The sequence below is a fragment of the Psittacula echo genome (assembly GCF_963264785.1).
Source record: "Psittacula echo genome assembly, chromosome: 3".
In the NCBI taxonomy this organism is placed as follows: domain Eukaryota; kingdom Metazoa; phylum Chordata; class Aves; order Psittaciformes; family Psittacidae; genus Psittacula; species Psittacula echo.
In genome coordinates, this window is record NC_137736.1 from 28819130 (window position 1) to 28836654 (window position 17525).

At 40.7% G+C, this 17525-nt stretch overlaps 1 protein-coding gene across 2 annotated transcripts in view; it reads right to left on the bottom strand.

Annotated features, from left to right (window-relative positions):
* The window catches only part of GRIK1 (glutamate ionotropic receptor kainate type subunit 1), a gene marked incomplete at both ends in the record, with an annotated part of 177704 nt that overhangs the window by 11742 nt on the left and 148437 nt on the right, over nucleotides 1-17525 (bottom strand). For both annotated transcript variants that reach the window (XM_080612276.1, XM_080612275.1), the window contains 3 exons: nucleotides 2764-2989; nucleotides 8050-8267; nucleotides 12392-12510. In XM_080612276.1, coding sequence (XP_080468402.1) covers nucleotides 2764-2989; nucleotides 8050-8267; nucleotides 12392-12510 — 563 coding nt within the window. The remainder of the gene's footprint in view (nucleotides 1-2763; nucleotides 2990-8049; nucleotides 8268-12391; nucleotides 12511-17525) is intronic.

Here is a 17525-nt window from a genome sequence, read left to right on the forward strand (position 1 = left end):
ACAGATGCCAGGAGACGTGTCAGATTATACAAAGTCCATCTGGGAAGCCAGCAATCAGCAGTCACTGCCTGAGGTAGCCAGCTTTGAAAGGAAAATATGCCTGCTGTAAATATAGATGATTTCTATGCATGCTATTAAAGAACCAAAAATAAGCCCAACAGAGAATAAAACAGAAACACCTTCAAAAACAGAGAAGTGAATTATTTCCACTGAAAACATCAGTTTCTCTCAGAAGAAAGAATACTTTCTACCTTAGGAGAGGTTTGTCACCCTGATAGCTAAAGACTGTTAGATCGTAGGACTCATCTATTTTCCCTTGCGTGAAAGGACATAGCTGTTACATAAAGTGAAGCAGCCTCGGTCACAGTGCAGGATTTGCGGAGATATTAATTCTTTCTTGTGATGTTTATGTTGCCAGCAGGATTATCACAATTCATCTTCAGGGTAACAGGTATATCTATATTTCTACGTGTGCTTTTAAAGTTTGTCAAGTGTGCCTGGAGTGCTGGATTGGTGATGTTTTATTGGTGAGCACTAAAACTGCACACAAATCCATCTCAACACCTCTTTGAATATTCAGCCTATCATTTATGGCCTCTGAGCTATTAACAACTTACCTCTCAGGCCAAGAAATACATCCATCTACTTTCTTAGCAGTCTCCCAAGTAACTAATAATAGCTTCAGTGTTAGAATTACTAGCATCAGCACTGGCAGGGATACTGGAATTAATACCTGTCCTGATGTCTATAATAATGCTGCATTCTTAAACTGGATTCCCCCCAGGCTGACATTTTGCATAGGTTTTGCTTAGAGGTGCCTTTGCTATAGCAGTACTTCCAGAGTGCATTAAGTTCACCACCAAGCATTGCTGCAGATTTTTCATTAGTAATAGTCTTTGCCAAGAATCTGATGAAAGCCCTCCTCTCTCTGACCCATTGGCTCCATAGTGAACATAAACGGAGATGTTTGTTGATATAACTAATTCCCCTTTTCCTAACTCAGCACAAAGAAGTAGGAAGACAGCCTATAGGTCTTTTACTTGCAGAAGATGCTCTGATAAAAGAGTACATTTCCTAGATTTGTAGAACTTTCAAAAATTTTCCTTCTTGTTTCTTTGGGAGCTGAACAGTGTTGATATTCAGCTTATTCACTGGAATTTTGGGAGTGTGAGGCATATGTTTGCTGCTGAAAACCCTAGCCATGTGTTTGTGCATTCTGCTGAAGGAACAAATGCAGACATCAGTTAAGACCTGCTGAAACTTTGGTGTTACAGGTCATGGACAAGGTTTTTTGTTCTGTTTTGTTTGTTTATTTGTTTGTTTGTTTTGGGTTTTGTTTTTTTTTTTTTCCCCATACAGCTTCTGAAATCAAGAGTCTTGAATGCTGTGAGAAAAACAACAGAGCCTCTGGGGCCCATCTGTGGAGATCTGAAGGATCTCCACAGCTTATCTTGTCTATGAAGTCAATCATTTAAGAATTTAACATGCCTAATGGCACTGAATTATTCCACAAGGCTTGGAGATATCTATTCCCATGAATTTTCCTGGTTTTCCTGAAGAAAAAAATTAAAGCACATTTATCATACAAGAAACATAAATATATTTCACAGCTGTATTGCCAGTGGATGTGCTCTCTCTGAGGATTACCATCTGTTCCAATTATTCCTTCATTGTTCTTGGTTTAAATTGTGGCAGCTTTATAACTGCAATGAAACTTTTGCCGTACATTTGTCTTTATTTGGGATTTTAGCTTTGGTATCATTTTCCTCAGGGTGAGAAGGCTGTTCGAACATAGCCAGTGGAAAAATTGACTTAAAATTTTATCTGCATGACAATCTGAGGTACTCAATAGCATAAAGAATCACAGTTCACAGTGCAGTGGTGTTTCTCCCTTATTCATATCTTGTCTACTAAGAAACCAGTGGACAAAATACTTCACCTACTACATTCGTGTAAACTGATAGTGCTTTGAATAATTTCCCTGAAGACAATAAAATTGCATAGCCATTAACTGAATGTGGCATGGTAAATGCATATGTGAGCAGTGTGGAGAAGAATATTACACAGGAAAAAGATATGGCTGCCCGGTGCCAATTATTCACAAGAGCAGACCACAAAAAACCTGACACACTTTGTAATTCTCTACAATTAGAAGATCTTGAAAGGAACACCAGATATGCTAAAAAAGGTCTACTGGAAAGATTTCACAGAGATTTGAAATCTTAAGACTCCACTTAACTTAAAATGTTGAAATCACTGATGCAGATGCAGAACTTTACAACTGCTTCTTGCTGTTCTTACGTGTTATTCAGAGGTCATCAAACCAATCAGAATTTCATCTCTTTTCATGCAGTTTTCTTGAGGGTGCGTACATGGTACATAACATTTATCCTGCCACTGCCATTTTCCCAGAGAGACTACCTGATTTCTCAGACTAAATTGAATTTCAGTAGAGCAACTTGCACCTTGAGCTTCACAGAGGATACCTAGTTTGCTGCGAATGGGATGCTCCAGAAGGCAGGCAAGTCACTTGACCTCATTCTGCAGATGTAGCCTGGACTGCTATATTCTCCCTTGCTTGCAGTTACTGCTTGCAGATGAGCAGGGCAAGAGTAGATGTTTTGCCTTAAGGGAGGCTCCTAGGGTTTCTTTTGATGTGAAAGGTTTCTAAAGGACTAGGGCATGATTCAAATGGCCATCTAAACTTCTGAAGGGGACATTGCTGGTTTTGCTCCACAACACCTGTGCTGGAAAGCACCTTACCAATAGGGGTTCCCACGCCGTAGCCTTTCGAATCAATGAGCCCCCCAATCTGGGTGAGATTGCAGTTTCTCTGAGTCACATATTCTATGCTGGTGGACTCCATTAGCAGCGCATAGTCCGTTGTGAGCACACGCTGGATTCCTTCATCATTGTTCTTCACTAGCGCTGTCTGCTGCCTGCTGCTCATGAATGCCCACATCTTCTCATATGTTGATATTTTGGATTTCTAAGGAGGGAAAATGAGGGCACAGAATCACACCGGCACCCAAATTACACTTGTAAAATATTTGTCAGCTTTTCGTTGTGACTGATGCCAATAGCACATTGGAAAAGAGAATTGGTAGCAGGGTTTTCCCTCCCACAGCTTTTCTCTCTTGCTGTGCTTTATGCTGAGGAAACTAATTTTTCACTTCTTTTGCAGTGCCAGGAACTTCATTACTGGCACGGCTGTGAAGTGCTTTGAAGTTTTTTGGGCTAATGCTGTTGCATGGATTACAGCACGCAACCCAGCTAAGTTAGTGCAGCTGGATACTGTTGCACTCAGACGCAGCACACAGAAGCCACTGCTTCTGAGCGCAACAGCATCTTCCAGGGCAAATTCACTACTCCAAGAGCCTGATGATGAAGTACTGGCTCTTTTGTATTGATACCACTTGCCTAGAAGTCATGTGCTTCAAGCTTGAGAAACAAAGCAACTTCTAAGCAAACTTCTGCTTTTTGCTTTCCATTACAGTCAGACTTAGGGACTTCATCCTCCTCCCACTGAAGTTGAGGGGGAATTTGCCAAGAGTGTGTACACGTCCTGTGTCAATGCCCAGCTGCACGAGGAGGTGGGATGCCAGAAGCCCCAGCTGCCTGCATACAATGTTGAATATCCCTTCTTTCAAGCTCCTTTCCCTGTGTGAGAGCTCACAAGGCACCCTGCAGGGTAAGGCAGTGCCAGTGCCCCCTTGTTCGGACTTCTGCCTCTGCTGGAGGATATGAAAAGAAAAACTGAACCTGCTTAGGGACAGGTGGGAGCCCTGTGCCTGCAACCCTCAACATGTGCTACCTGCAAACCAAAACCCTTCAAGTGCTCTCACAGCGCTAGCGATCAAACCTGTCTCCTTGTACGCTCTCGAACAACATGGAGCACACATTGTCACTTGGGCCATTAGAAACTGTCAACAGAAATGATTTTGTCACAAGATAGCAAAACCAAGCATTGCTGAACTGCTCTGTGCTGCACAAGCCAGACACACACAAACCAATTCTTTAATGTAAGTATGAGTTGAAGGTCCTCCACACACCTACATTTCCCCAGTTCTGGGCCAGTAGATCCTTGCTTCCTTCATGGGCCTTATCTTTGATTAGTAGCCACCATAGCTGATTTTAGACTCACTGTGTGGAGATCATATGTGGTCCACACCAGCGGACTGGGGATTCCCATGACAAGTTGATTTTCTGGTTCTTTGAGCTTTAAATGCTAGTATGCTTTGCCTGTAAATTCAACACCTGTGAATGTCACCTAAATTCCACTAAGTTTGGTAAGCCGCAGGATACCACTAAACTTTGAAGATGGTTAAGTGGCTCTTTACTAGTAGAAATCATTTTTACTGCTCAGTTGGGAATATTTTTTTTGAAACTGATGATAAGTTTATGCAGTAGATTGAGCCTGATATTGAATTTACTGGAAGGATGCATTCCTTATTCAGATGAGTTTGCAAGAAAGATCTTAGCTTCTCAGTTTGCTAACTCCCATTTTTTTCAGGATAGATCATATGCCAGTTTCTGGCCTTGAATTCTCATCAATTTCAGTGGAAACATGTCTGCACATCAGAAGGTAGGAGCTGGCAAGAGCTGCAATATGAGATTAAGATCTATTATCACAGAGGGGCAAGAAAGCAATGGAAGATTTATAGACGTTGGAAACAGAGCAGGACAGCAGTCTGTGTGTGTCATGATTTGTGGATGTGAAACATCTTGCCTTCTGTTGGACTTTTCCTAAATTTGGACATTCATGCAGATGGTGAATGCTGCCTGAGATCCTGTTGCCTCACCTGCCTAAAATCCCGTCCCCTTGCTGAATCACTCCTTAACTGTCCAGGCCCTGTTTTCTGGGTATTTTCATCTGGAATCTGTGTACAGGGAGGAGACTGAGGTTCCTTCAAGGCCAGAACTACATTTCTTACCCCCAAATGATTTCAATTGCTTTTGTTTTCATTGCCTGCAATATCTGGGTAGAAGGTATAGTCACTGCAGAAGCTTTCTAGAAAATGTAGCCTCTTTAACAATAGTTTTTCTGGGGACGCTATTACAACAGGGATACCAGTGTAAGGCATTCAAAATTGGTGGAAAACCACAGCTGTTAGCATATGCATTCTAAACAAGACTAAATAAAAAGTGATTTAAGTTTGAATAAATGCAGAACAAACTTTCAGAAAAACAGTGGAAGTACCTTGCTTTTCTTTTATGGTTCCCAACCTGTATCCCATTCAGTAGGTGCATTGGGTAAGATCGTCTTTTAGGGGCTTCCTGCTGTTACTTTAAGCACAACGTCTTAAACCAAAGCTTTTCAGAATTTGCTTCATGCCAAAATCTTTTTCTGCGCTTGATGTCTTCAGAAACACACTTTTGCCAAGTGTGTCTCTTACGGTCCTGAAAATCAGACCCATCTGGTCTTTTCATCTTATGCCCTGCATGGAAGGGACTTTCTTGCTCCTCTTTCCTCCCTAGCGAGAAACTCCTGGAGTGTCACGATTTTGCTTTAAAAAAATGCTCGTCTGAAAGAGTCTTCTATTTCTCCTGGCATTTCCTGGCTTAAGAACTGGGCATAGCCCTTAGCTAAATCAAATCTTGCAACACAGGAAACACCTGAAATAATGACCCTTCTTTAGGGCAACCCAGCCCTGCACTATACTCCTGCAGGACATTTTTACTGCTGTTGCACCTGCATGTGCCGATTCCTCCTTTCCCTGTTCTCATCACATCAGCACTCTTCAGGTGGCAGGACCATCTCTGCAGCACAGGCGGCCCAACATGAAAAGCAACTTTCACCCCAGCTGAGCTCTTCTAGCCCTCGAATCACAGGGGTATGGCTGTCAGGGGGTACTTCTGGGAACTGGGGTGCTCCTAGAGTCCATCACAGCATGGGACAGCTCAGGGGAAACTGTTCAGGCCAGGTCAGGACTTCACAGCTCCCCAGAAAGAGGCAGAGTTATTTCAAAGTTATGTCTTCTCTAGAACTGGTATGGCAAAGGTGCTTCTTCTTAAACTATACCGTAATGCACATGCAACTTGGGCACAGGAGAAACTGCTGCCTGGAAACCCTTACCCTTGCCTTCTCCTAATTCCCAGGTCTCTTACTGGTGTGTGTGTGAGGGGGTGCTGTCTTATGTCAAGAAGTATATGCCCTCACAGGGCACACAGTATTCCTTTTGCATACATAAGTATCTATGGTATTTATTGTACAGAGACCTACTCAGTGATTTTTATTTATTTTTTTAAGTTTTGGACAGCATAAAGAAACCTTAATCTTGTGAAACTCTTGAAGGGCTTCTGTAATAAAAATAACAACACCTTTTCTACAACACTATGTATGTGTCACTGGTTTACAAGTGTGATAAACTGGTTTTCATGCATCTTTCATTATTTCACCTTCACTGTTCCAGTTCCATCTCTGTTCTGCACAAAAACTAGCATCCTTTCACTTGTGTTTGTGTACACATGTTCAGGTAGAAGTAAGCTAGCATCTATAGCATACAAGTATTTAATCACCTTGTTCATTTTTTTTTTTTAATAAAGTTTCACATTCTTTTAAGCCTACAAATTTTAACCTTGGGGGTTAATGGTGAAAAAAAAAAAAAAAATCAGTGTAAAGCTGGAAGCACCTCTAGGAAATTGGTCTGAATTTCTCATGAAACTCAGGAGCTATTTCCTCTAAACATACAGGGAAATAACAGGCTTTGAAGATTTCTCTCTGATGCTGAATTTGATTTCAGAATAGCAACGGCAGTGACTGTCTTTGGGCAGTGAAGATCTCTTAGACCAAGGGAGTTTCCCAGAGTCCTTCAACAGGCGGCACAGCTGCTTTCCCCTGCAGTTTCCAGGAATATCTTCAGATGGGTTTCCCAGCATATCTTAATGGAAATGTCAGCTCATCATTTGAAGAACTGACTATAATGAGGCTCTGAAAAATACTGTAGTTTGCGTGTTTCTTTCAGCATGGAAACTTTTCTATTCAGCCTCAGGAGAGCCATTATAAAGGCAGTTCATCCCTGACAGCTCCAGCAGGGATAGCCTACCATCAGATCTATTACATTATTGGGATGTCCTTGGTGAGCATTACTGGTTTTGAGAGGTTACCTAAACACCCTAACCAAGATCCTTTTCATGTGTAAGCATTTTGCCTCATGCAGAAGCGTAAGGGCTTGTGGTTAAAGCAGGGCAGGGGGCTTGCGCTGGAGCAGCAGAGGAGAGGGGTCATGCATGGCGCAGGTATTATTGTGCCCCACATGCTGCTTCCCCACAATGTCTCATCCTCTTCAAAGGCACCTCATATTTGACTATCTATAAACACTGTTCTTAGATACTACAATGAAAAGGTTGATACCAGTTCATTCAGTGTTTAACTTCCCTGCTGAGACCACTGATGAAGCTGCTAATTAATTCTAATTGTCACAGGATTTTTGCACGTGTATCCTATATTTATAGCTTGTTTGCTTTCACATTGACATTTTATAAAGTTAATCCATTTTGTATGTAATTAATACTAATATGGGAAAAAAATGCAGTTATCTACAAGGCAATTAGCCACAGAAAATGATCTTTTGCTTACAGATCTGTTCATGTGTGCATGTAGCTTGTATATTAATAATCTGTGTGGTATTGACCATGGACCATTTTTAAAAAGGGACAAACTTGCATTTTACTGCATTTTACTGTATTATTGCCATGCAGTAATACTGCCTGAGGTGCAAATGTGACCTTCAGAAGTGATCTGGGCCAAGTGGCTAGAAGAAGCTGAGATCCCACCCTGAAAAGCAACCTGGAGCAGAATTGCCCCCATTCCCTTCAGGGGTTCGCCCCTCACAACAGTACAGCATCAGATTGTTTCTCCATATGTCTTAGGGGAAAATCTCCCATCTTTTACATAAATATTGCTGAAGGATCCTCTATGGATTTGGACAAATGATGTATTTACCTATGATGCTAATTCTTTCAAATGTTGTGATTCCACCTCACCATTTTATTGCTGGAGGGCCATGAGTCAGTTTGACCGTACAGAGCTGGCTGATGCCATCTTACCTTGAAAAAGGTCATGGTGGATCCATCTCTAACGGCTCCGTACTCTATCTTGGTTTGCTTTGCCAAATCATCTGCTGAATCAATGGGGGATTCCATCCTCTCCACAGTCAGGAAGGCAGCCAGGTTGGCAGTATAGGATGAGATTATGATTAAGGTGAAAAACCACCATATTCCTCCAACTATTCTGGTAGAAAGAGCTTTGGGCATCAGCTCTGATCCTGTTACAATATCATCAAAACAATCATATTAAAATGATGCTGAAAGATGCCTTTCCTGATACCACAGACTGTTTTTAGGCACAGAATGCTATTATGAGTTGTAGTATGATAAAATGATTTAAACAGTAATCTCACAGATGCACAGCTAACATTTATAATGGTAACACACTGTGAATAGGATGTATGCCATGATATATGACAAATGGAATTATCCTTGGGTCTAAGCCCCATTACATTTCTGAGCTAATGCTCATTGTGATATTAACCTCTTACATCCCCAGCAAGCTATACTAGTATTTTTGTCCATTTCCTGAATATTTTTTTGCCAGTATACTGTAATCAGTTTTTTAACCATAGATCTTTAGTAGAATGCTGCTCTTTTCAATGCTTGTTCTAGTTACAAACTACCTGGCAGAACTACCTTACAAGAGAAACCTGCCCTGCGCACCCTATTGACATACCTAAGCAGAAACAGGGCAATCAATACAGTTCCACTGAACTTACTGGCCTCCGTGAAGAGATAAAATCCCAGAACACATCTATTATAAATGTGTGGTTTACATCTGAAAATTCAGAGGGTGAATGGACATGTCCTTTGGATCTACAGGGCAATGCAAAGTTTCATCCAGTGTATTTAACACTCATTATTGCTGAAAGGGTTTTAGCAGATCTGCTTGCATGTCACCACCAAAAGCCAAAGTGCTCTGCTATTGTCATAGAACCCTACAGAAAAGTATGTGTGGATGTTAATTGCACTGAATTGGCTTCTAAGCAGCTCAGGCAAACTGTATTTAAGCCACACAGGTACTTCTATTTCTAAGCATTCTGATGCAAGTTTTATGCTGGTTTTTTTTTTTACAGGTATCTCTACTGAACTTCGCTCATTGGGATTCAAGGATCTGGTTCAGTAAGGCACTTACACAGCCACTTGAACACTTTTGATTTAAAAAGTAAGCCTTTGCATAATTATTTTGTTAATGAGGGATGGACTTAAGAAAGAACTTAAGTGCCTGTGAATAGAGATCTCAGCACATAAATCCTTTGATGTGACAAACATATTTCTATTACTGGAAAAACATGTTGACATATTATCTCTTCCCAGCTATTTAATGATTTCTGTAAGAAATTTAAACATGTTACAGAGAATATTTTCAAACTTTGAAAAATTCTGAATGTGACTTTTGGGGCAAAGACCAAAAGGGTAAAAACTTTCCAAACAACCACAAACAGATTTAACTTAGCTTTGTATACTTATAGACATGTCTCTTAAAGGTCAAAGCTAAGCATAGCCCAAGGGTTTGAGTAGGCTGACAGAACTGCCAAACTGTGAGAGCAGATGCTCTGCCTGTGCAGCCCTCTGCAGCCCTGGTGCTGGACAGATTTCAAATTAAGCCAGCAGTCTAAAAGCAAAATTCACTTGAAATTTTAGAGTCCAAATATAATTGTTTCAAGAGCTGTAGCTCTATATGGGTTTATGCTTGTGGTTTGTTGTACTTTCTTGCTTTTCAGGTTATATTTTTTTAAGTACAATGAAATCTTTATTGTATTGCTGCTCTCAGGAGAAGTGTGTTTATTTCTAAGCTGAGGTTGACCTGCAAAAGCCGGCTTCTATGAGTGCTGATTTAAGTCATCCTGAAGGTGTTATTTCTGTCAAGCTTAGACAGCTATATAAATATAATTTCTACACTTGGACCCTGATGCAATACCTAGCTCTGACATATAGATCCCAGTAATGAATAGTGGCCAGATACCTTGCAGATACCTCAACAAGCAATCATGAAATCTACCAGTGCAGCCTTCTGGCAGCAGAAGAAAGTAGGCAAGAAGCCCTGTGTGCTGAATTTGTGGGGTGAGATGCCAAATCTCCTGTGATTTCCTCTAGCAAAAAGTTGTGTGTCAAAAAATCAGCAGAATACATTCAGTACAATTAAGCTCAAAATGCCACAGTCTATTAATTATGCAGTGAGCTACTGTTTTGTTTTAGTGAGGTGCTGAGCACACTTTGCTCCCAGCTGAACCAAGCATGCCCAGCATTTCTTTTGATCACTCCAATGCTTATTTCAGTGTTTGCATTTTTGAGGGCATCAATTCCAGCAAAAAGCGTTAATATATGCTCCATGCTCACCAGCTTCACCCTATGCACTCTCCTCAACCAGACAGTCCTAGTCTGACCCATTGACTGGCTGAACTGGGGCTCTGACGGATAGCTTTCCTTTCTGACAGTGATAGTTTCTCTGAATGAATTGGATGAAATGTGCCCTGTTTGGATGCTTTCAGAGTATGGATAACACATCTGAGACTTGCAGGGGAAAAACAGGGGAAGTAATGTCTAAATAAAAAGGTTGCTAGCAAAACTCGGGGTCAGAGACAATACTTGCTGAAGTCTCTCTAGTGCCTTTTAATGGCAGACATGACAGCCAATCCTGATCCAGACTTTGCTCACGCTCTGTAGAAAAGAGAAAGTCTGATCATCACATTTTAAAATTTAATAACAAGTGGCTTCCAATCAAGCACAACAAGCAGCTGCTGCCAACAAGAAAGAACATAACACTAGATGCAGAGTCACAACCATTCACATCATGTTCAAACTCTTCACATTAACGATGATGCACTTACAATCACACGCACCACAAGTTTGTACATGGAAACATTTGTGTTGCCTTACAAATGTTTTTTCTTTCTTTCTTTCTTTGTTTTTCTTTCTTTCTTTCTTTGTTTCTTTCTTTCTTTTGCTTTGTTTTTAATCTTCTTGAAAGACAAGCAGAGTCTGGTTGGGGCTGACTGTCATGTACCCAAGGTAGTGGTAACGAGCAGACACTGCATCCCACAGTTTGCTGTGGATGATGGTAAACTCCAAAAAAGGCAGTACACCAAAACACAAAATCCTGGGGCACTTTCACACACAGGGCAATCACAGTTATATACACACACCCGCCTGATACTGTAAAACCTCAGCCTGTGTTTTAAAGAAAATAAAAGAATAAAGCATCCAACCTCTTCAAAGTAATTTCTGTGATCAAGCTCCTGTCAATACATTAGTGCACCAATAAAAGCAAGTGCATCTTAGATAAAATACAAACTTTATTCTCTACCATGCTTAGGAAAAAATCCTCCTCTTGTTTTTTTCACTGCTACTCATGTCTATTAAAGAGGGAAGAATAAACTGTACCTGGATGAATGCAGAGATGGTTTTATATTCCTTACTTAAATGTTTAGGGATTTAATACCAAGGTACTGCTGGGCTTTCCTCTGAATTGCCTTTTTGCTTGTTGTTGCAGGGTGGGAGTTTTTTTGTTCAGCTTTGATTCAACTTGAAATGTTTGACAGAAAATATTTGCATTCTTTTCAGTAGACCCCAGTTTTGGTGAATAGTGATTTAATTGAAAACCTTAGAACATATATGCCATAACCAAATGCGTTTAGTACACATATCTGTTTGACTTCCCATATGGAGTAAGCTTCACTGCCCTTCCTTGTCAACTGAGTTAAGTGTCAGTTGTTTCCAAAATCATCGTCAACTTGTGGAACTTGTGACTGGGTAAAGTTAATGCTTCTAAGGTTGGATGCATTTACAGAAGGATGGGACCCATACCTGCAGAAAAGCCATAAAAAAAAAGGTTTGGTTTTGTTTTTAAACAAAGCGTTTGACAAGTGCCAACAAACTTAACAACCCTTCTGAAGAAAGAGCACCTTTTTTTGTTGTTGTTCAGCAATTATAACTGTTTTTCTAGGGTAGCTAAGGCTGTTACCATTTCCACTGGGATGGAGCCCAACATCTTCCTATTTCCAATAAACTCAACTTTAGCATGAAGCACTTCGTAGCTCTCTTGTGATTATTTTACATTTTGGCCCCAGAAACTGCCATGTGACCCTGTCTGCTTCCCTTCCCTCAGATGCTTCCCCTCCTTCCTTCTGCTGCAGCCCAATTCTGGGTTTCACAGGTTCCCCTCCTCTGCCTGCTCCTGGTTGCAGTGGCACGTCGTTTTCTTCCTTTGTTCTATTGCTTAGTTTCTGAGATCAGGTTTTACAGTATGAGTTGTATTTACAGAGGGTGGAGTTTACCAGCACAGAAGCCCTTGAGCAGACTGTGGGATGTGTGCGATAACGAAGTGTAACCGGTGTACCTTGCTGCATGAGAGCTCCAACTCCAAACCAGAAACTATTTAGTAAAGTAAAATTGTTTTCCACCACATCTGAGTCTGGGTTGCACGGGTGGGGGTTATACCATTCATATGGTGTAAACCTGTGGCAGTTAACAGAAACAATCTGTAAACATCAAATAGAGTACATACAGTGGCAGCAAACCTGCTGAACAACGCACAAAGTGAGGAGGCTAATGAAGGAAGCACGGAAAAGAAAACCTCAGCTGAAATGCTGTCTGCGGGATGTCCTGCAGCTGCCTTGTGCAAGCCGTGGAGCAGTGCTGCAATGCCAAGAGCTGTTTTCACAGTCCCAGATCTAGCAAAAGGTTACTCCCTTACTCCTCTCACTCTTGGCTTTAGAGTTCCTCAAGGGTGAGGCTGCTGCAACACCCCACAGCTCCCCTGCCTGCACTGCTGACAGACAGACATTCACAGGAGCAGGGAAAAACTCAAAGCCATGTAGCTGCTCCTTGGAATAGCATTTAGAAAATAATGGAGGAGTAAAAGCCTTCTAAAAGCAACCATCATTTGCTGTCTGTAACTGAGATGCTTGATGCTGAATGTGCTCTCCCTGCACGAGGCTGTCATGGCACTGAAAGAAAAGACTGCCAATCGTTTGAAGGAGTTTGGGAGCAACTGCAGTGCCTGAAAGCCGTAGGGCCATGTTCTCAGTGTTTCTGAGATAGAAAATTATGTGGAGGATTGCCTTAATGGAAGAACTCTGCTCTATTCCCCACATACCGTCCTGCAACTGCAAACCGTGCCCCTTCTGCTCTGCACAACACTTGGCAGAGCTACATTAAGGACCATTTCTCCCCAAGGTGCCTTGCCTGCTGTTGCTTCCCACTGCTGTGTGGCTTGCATTCTTTGTCATGAAGTTTATGAATATAGCTTTAATTGGCAGTGCCAGGCCAATATATTTTAATTACCGCTTCAACAATATAATTAAGCATTGAATTTACGCACGGTTGCAAGCAGAGTGCCTTGCTTAGCTGAAGTAATGAACTCCGATAATAATGAACCCACTAATTGAAACAGTATGTAGCTAAGAATGTCATTAGCTGCACAATATTACCATTTCTAGTACAACAGTTTCAAATCGTAAAAAAAAGCCAGTTTTCAGGTGCAAGATACAACAGTTCTGCGTACAATCACCAAGTTATATGCTTTAAATTTGTGCTGGAATAATGTAAGCAACTGTTGCGTAGTAATGAAATTGTTCCTAGCTCAGTCTATGCACACATAGGGAAGCACACCCTTAACAAGAGACCCAAAATTAAGACCTGTAGGTTGCCTGAGCTGCCAACCACCATAAAAGTGAAGGGGTTCCGTGATGAGCATTCACCCACAGGATCCCAGTGTTAACACAGGACAGTAAGAAGATGTACAAATAACTCTGCCTGAACTAACTGGAAAGTCCAAGGCTGGGATCTTGTATTGTTTGAGACAGCCACCACATTCAGCAGGTTGGATGCATATGTCTCCATCACCAAAAAAGCAAAATATCCATTGTTACAAATTGGCAGTGAAATTTTGGCAGAAAAACTCTTTCTCCCAGACTGGAAAGATTTTTATAGCTCTGGGTATGTATTTTAATGTGCTACTAAGGTATATATTTATTTTTCTCTTTGAAACAAAAGCAATTTTCTTCCTGTGTTTCTACTGATTTGCTGAGCTCTGAGAAGATGCTGGCTTACAATTCAGCTCTATTTCACTGCTCAGGCCTTCTGTTTTCCTGGCAATTTCTCCTTTTTTCGGCCTTCAGCAGCAGCTGTGCTGCGGTTTCTGACAGAGTTGAGATGCTCAAAGTCACCTAAGCACCTTTTTATATAGGCTCTGTGTGACATTATTCACCACTGGTGGTTACCTCAGCAACCTAGCTCTAGCATCATTAACATTAACAGCATAGTTGATATGGCATTATCAGTAAAGGGAAGTTTTGGCAGAAAATGCCTTGTTCATTCCCTGCCAGTGTACTTAGTAAACAGAGCTTTGTCAGTCTGTAACCCTTCGCAGTCATAAAAACTTCAGTGCTTGGGTTTAAAAATTATTATAACAATGACAGAGCTACATAAGGCTCAAAGACAAATAAGAAATTATTCAGCTGCTGAAAAGTCTGAAGAAATAACAGGAAGATTATCCCAGTCTATGAAAATTATTCCTGAGTATTTGTCTTCCATGAACTGATGTCAAAATACTGTTAACTCTTTAAGTTACTGTGGCAGTGTTATAAAGTGGACACTTCTTGAGGTTTTTAATGCCAATATAACAATATTTGCTGAAACACTTGGCAAATGTTACAGTACTCTTGAGATATCTAGAGCAGGTCTAGACGTGGACTGTAAGAATAGCTTAGCTTCTTAGAATAAATCAAAATTTATGAAGTGTAAAGTAAATTAAGATGATGTGAACACGATTTTGTGTACTTCAACTTGTGTAGTTGCAATCTAATTAGGTGCTGCTTTTAGGCATCAGTTCAAAAAAAGCATATGTCAGAAAATAATTGAACATTCAGAAAATTATGCTAACTGTTTTGCTGAACTAGTACGTTCTTTTCCTCTTTTCCTAAAATAGGTGGATTATGAGAATGGTATGTAAACTTGATATATTGAAGTTGTTACAAGTCACATTTTGTGCTGTGTGTTATGAATGTGTGTGGTTCTAGACCTTTAATGACACATAAGTTTTTTAGCTAATTTTAGCCACATTTGATAAATAGGTAGAGGCATTAGAGGTTATTATGCTCCTGCAAGCGTTATGAAACATTGCAGTAGTAGCCCCACTAGGAGAGAAGCTGCAGGATGAGCTCAGAACTTGTTATGTTTCAGTTAATCCACATGGGAAAGATCACCTATAAATCCTTCAGCTGCACAGAAAGCAAACAGACAGACAAACTTCAATTGGCAATCACAATCCGCCATGAGACACAAATCTGTAGGGAAATCAGGCTTCATTAGTTACACTGGTCCTGGAACCACTGCATTTTAGAAAGATTTCAGAAACAAAACAAAACAGTTACACAGGGCAAACCTATAGATTTACCCAAAGGCTACACTGGGATTTGGAGCAATATTTAACAGCCAAGAAAGAAAAGCAAACAGGTTTCACAGCTGATGACTTGTAAGCACTGTGCGCTTCCCTTTGGTTTGCTTCTGGCCATGCATCTATGTGTAGGCAGCTCTGGAGCAGGTAGAGGACCCTGATGCTTATTATTCCTGCAAACTTGCTGCTGTTGTTTAAAAAAATAGAAGCACTGAGGGTAACTCATGCTTTGTTTTCCCTTCTGCCTGTCCTGAGGTGGAGAGGACTGAGGGATGTTTTTAGTCTTGGCACACAACCGCAGAAAAGTTAGTCTGTCACAGTCAAGCAGATTTAATATTAGTCATGAATGAGATCATGATTTGCTTACAGTAAGAGTTATTATTTATGGTACAGTGAGCCACTGCAAGAGCTTGTGGGAAGTCATGACTAATTGTATACAGTCCCATAGCTGCCAGGGATGGATAAACTCTTTCTTTCACCTAGGGCCAACACTAACAGAATCATAGAATCATAGAATAGTTAGGGCTAGAAAGGACCCCAAGATCATCTAGTTCCAGTCCCCCTGCCATGGGCAGGGACACGTCACACTAAACCATGTCACCCAAGGCCTCATCCAACCTGAACCCATGACCTCTCCTCTAATTCTCTCCTTCTTCTTCACATTTCCATTGATTTAAAGCAAAAAGCAAATTCCACAAATTTCTGTGCTTTCGTACCAGTATAGAAACATGCAAACAACCAAAGGATTCACACAGATCGTCCACCTGGAACAAGGGTTGTTCAGCGGACCACAGAGAAATGCATGGCTGAGGCCGGTTGCTCTCAGCAGAACTGCCTGTGTGACTGAAGTTTTGCAGGACTGTGTCTTTTGATTAAAATAAAACAAGTGAACTGGAGGAAAAGCAGTAAGAGCTTAATTTGACCTGGCTCACACAGAAGTGAAAGTCAGGAACAACATGTTAAGTTATCAGAACTGATGATTCAGATTACAATTATTTTATGACCTTTGAATTAGGTATATGTATATATACATTGGAATATATACATTAATGCAGACTTCTTAAAGATGAATGTCATCAGTTGCAATAAAAACTGCAGCATTCCTGTTGCTATTACGGTGATGTGAATGTGTGGACTTCCAATGACACATCACTTTGGTTCTTATACTTCATAGTATAAATGTTTTCTCAGGCTATTTTCCATATAGTTTATTAATATAGAATATATTTTTGTATATACAAAACAATACGTAATAGAAGTGGGTATAGGGTTAATTAGGGATACTCAGTAAAACAAACCAAAACATGAATCTCTGTGAGGCAATAATAAAAGTATTTATGTTTTAAATCATAAAAATGGAAAAATGAAGGATAGAATGAGATTAAATAGAGTTGGAAATGAAATTCCAAGGCCACTAGCTGAAGAAAAGGACAATAAATAAGCCAGTCTGGAGTCCAGGTTTATTCAGGACTATAGAAAAATGTATGCCTCAAATGACTGATTTCCTCTGACAAGTTTCTAAGTTCATTTTCTTTCACACTTGGTTTGCTCTTGTTCAAAGCTCTAGAGCAACTGACTCTTGATTGTGGTCCATGGTCTCTAAGGCCATGATAAGTAGCTTATATCCAGTTTTTGAAACCATATCAGCTATCTGGAGCTGATATAAGCCTAATTATAAGGCTTAAAAGTACACTGAGCACAGAGTACACTGCCGGCCCTCTGAAGCTGTGAGTGTTGTCCACTTGTTCAGAAGCTTTGTGGCATATCTGCCTTTGAGGACTTTATAAGCTTCAGATTCATTTGGAAAAGTGGTGTATATGTGCTTATTTCCTGCTGGTTTTGAAAACGGACATCACTGGAGGCCTGCCATTGACAGACAGGGTACACCTCAGGACAATGCTGGGAGAGAGTTTTGGGTATACTTCACCTTGCAGACTGTCTCCTCAGGTTCCCAGTCACATTATCATGTATTTTCAAGGGGAAATTAGCTGAGCTAATTGGCATCCTTCAGCAAAAATATGTTCACATCCTCTTTCTTACCTTTTAACTGTGTGCACTGTTAGTGGAAAAGAGA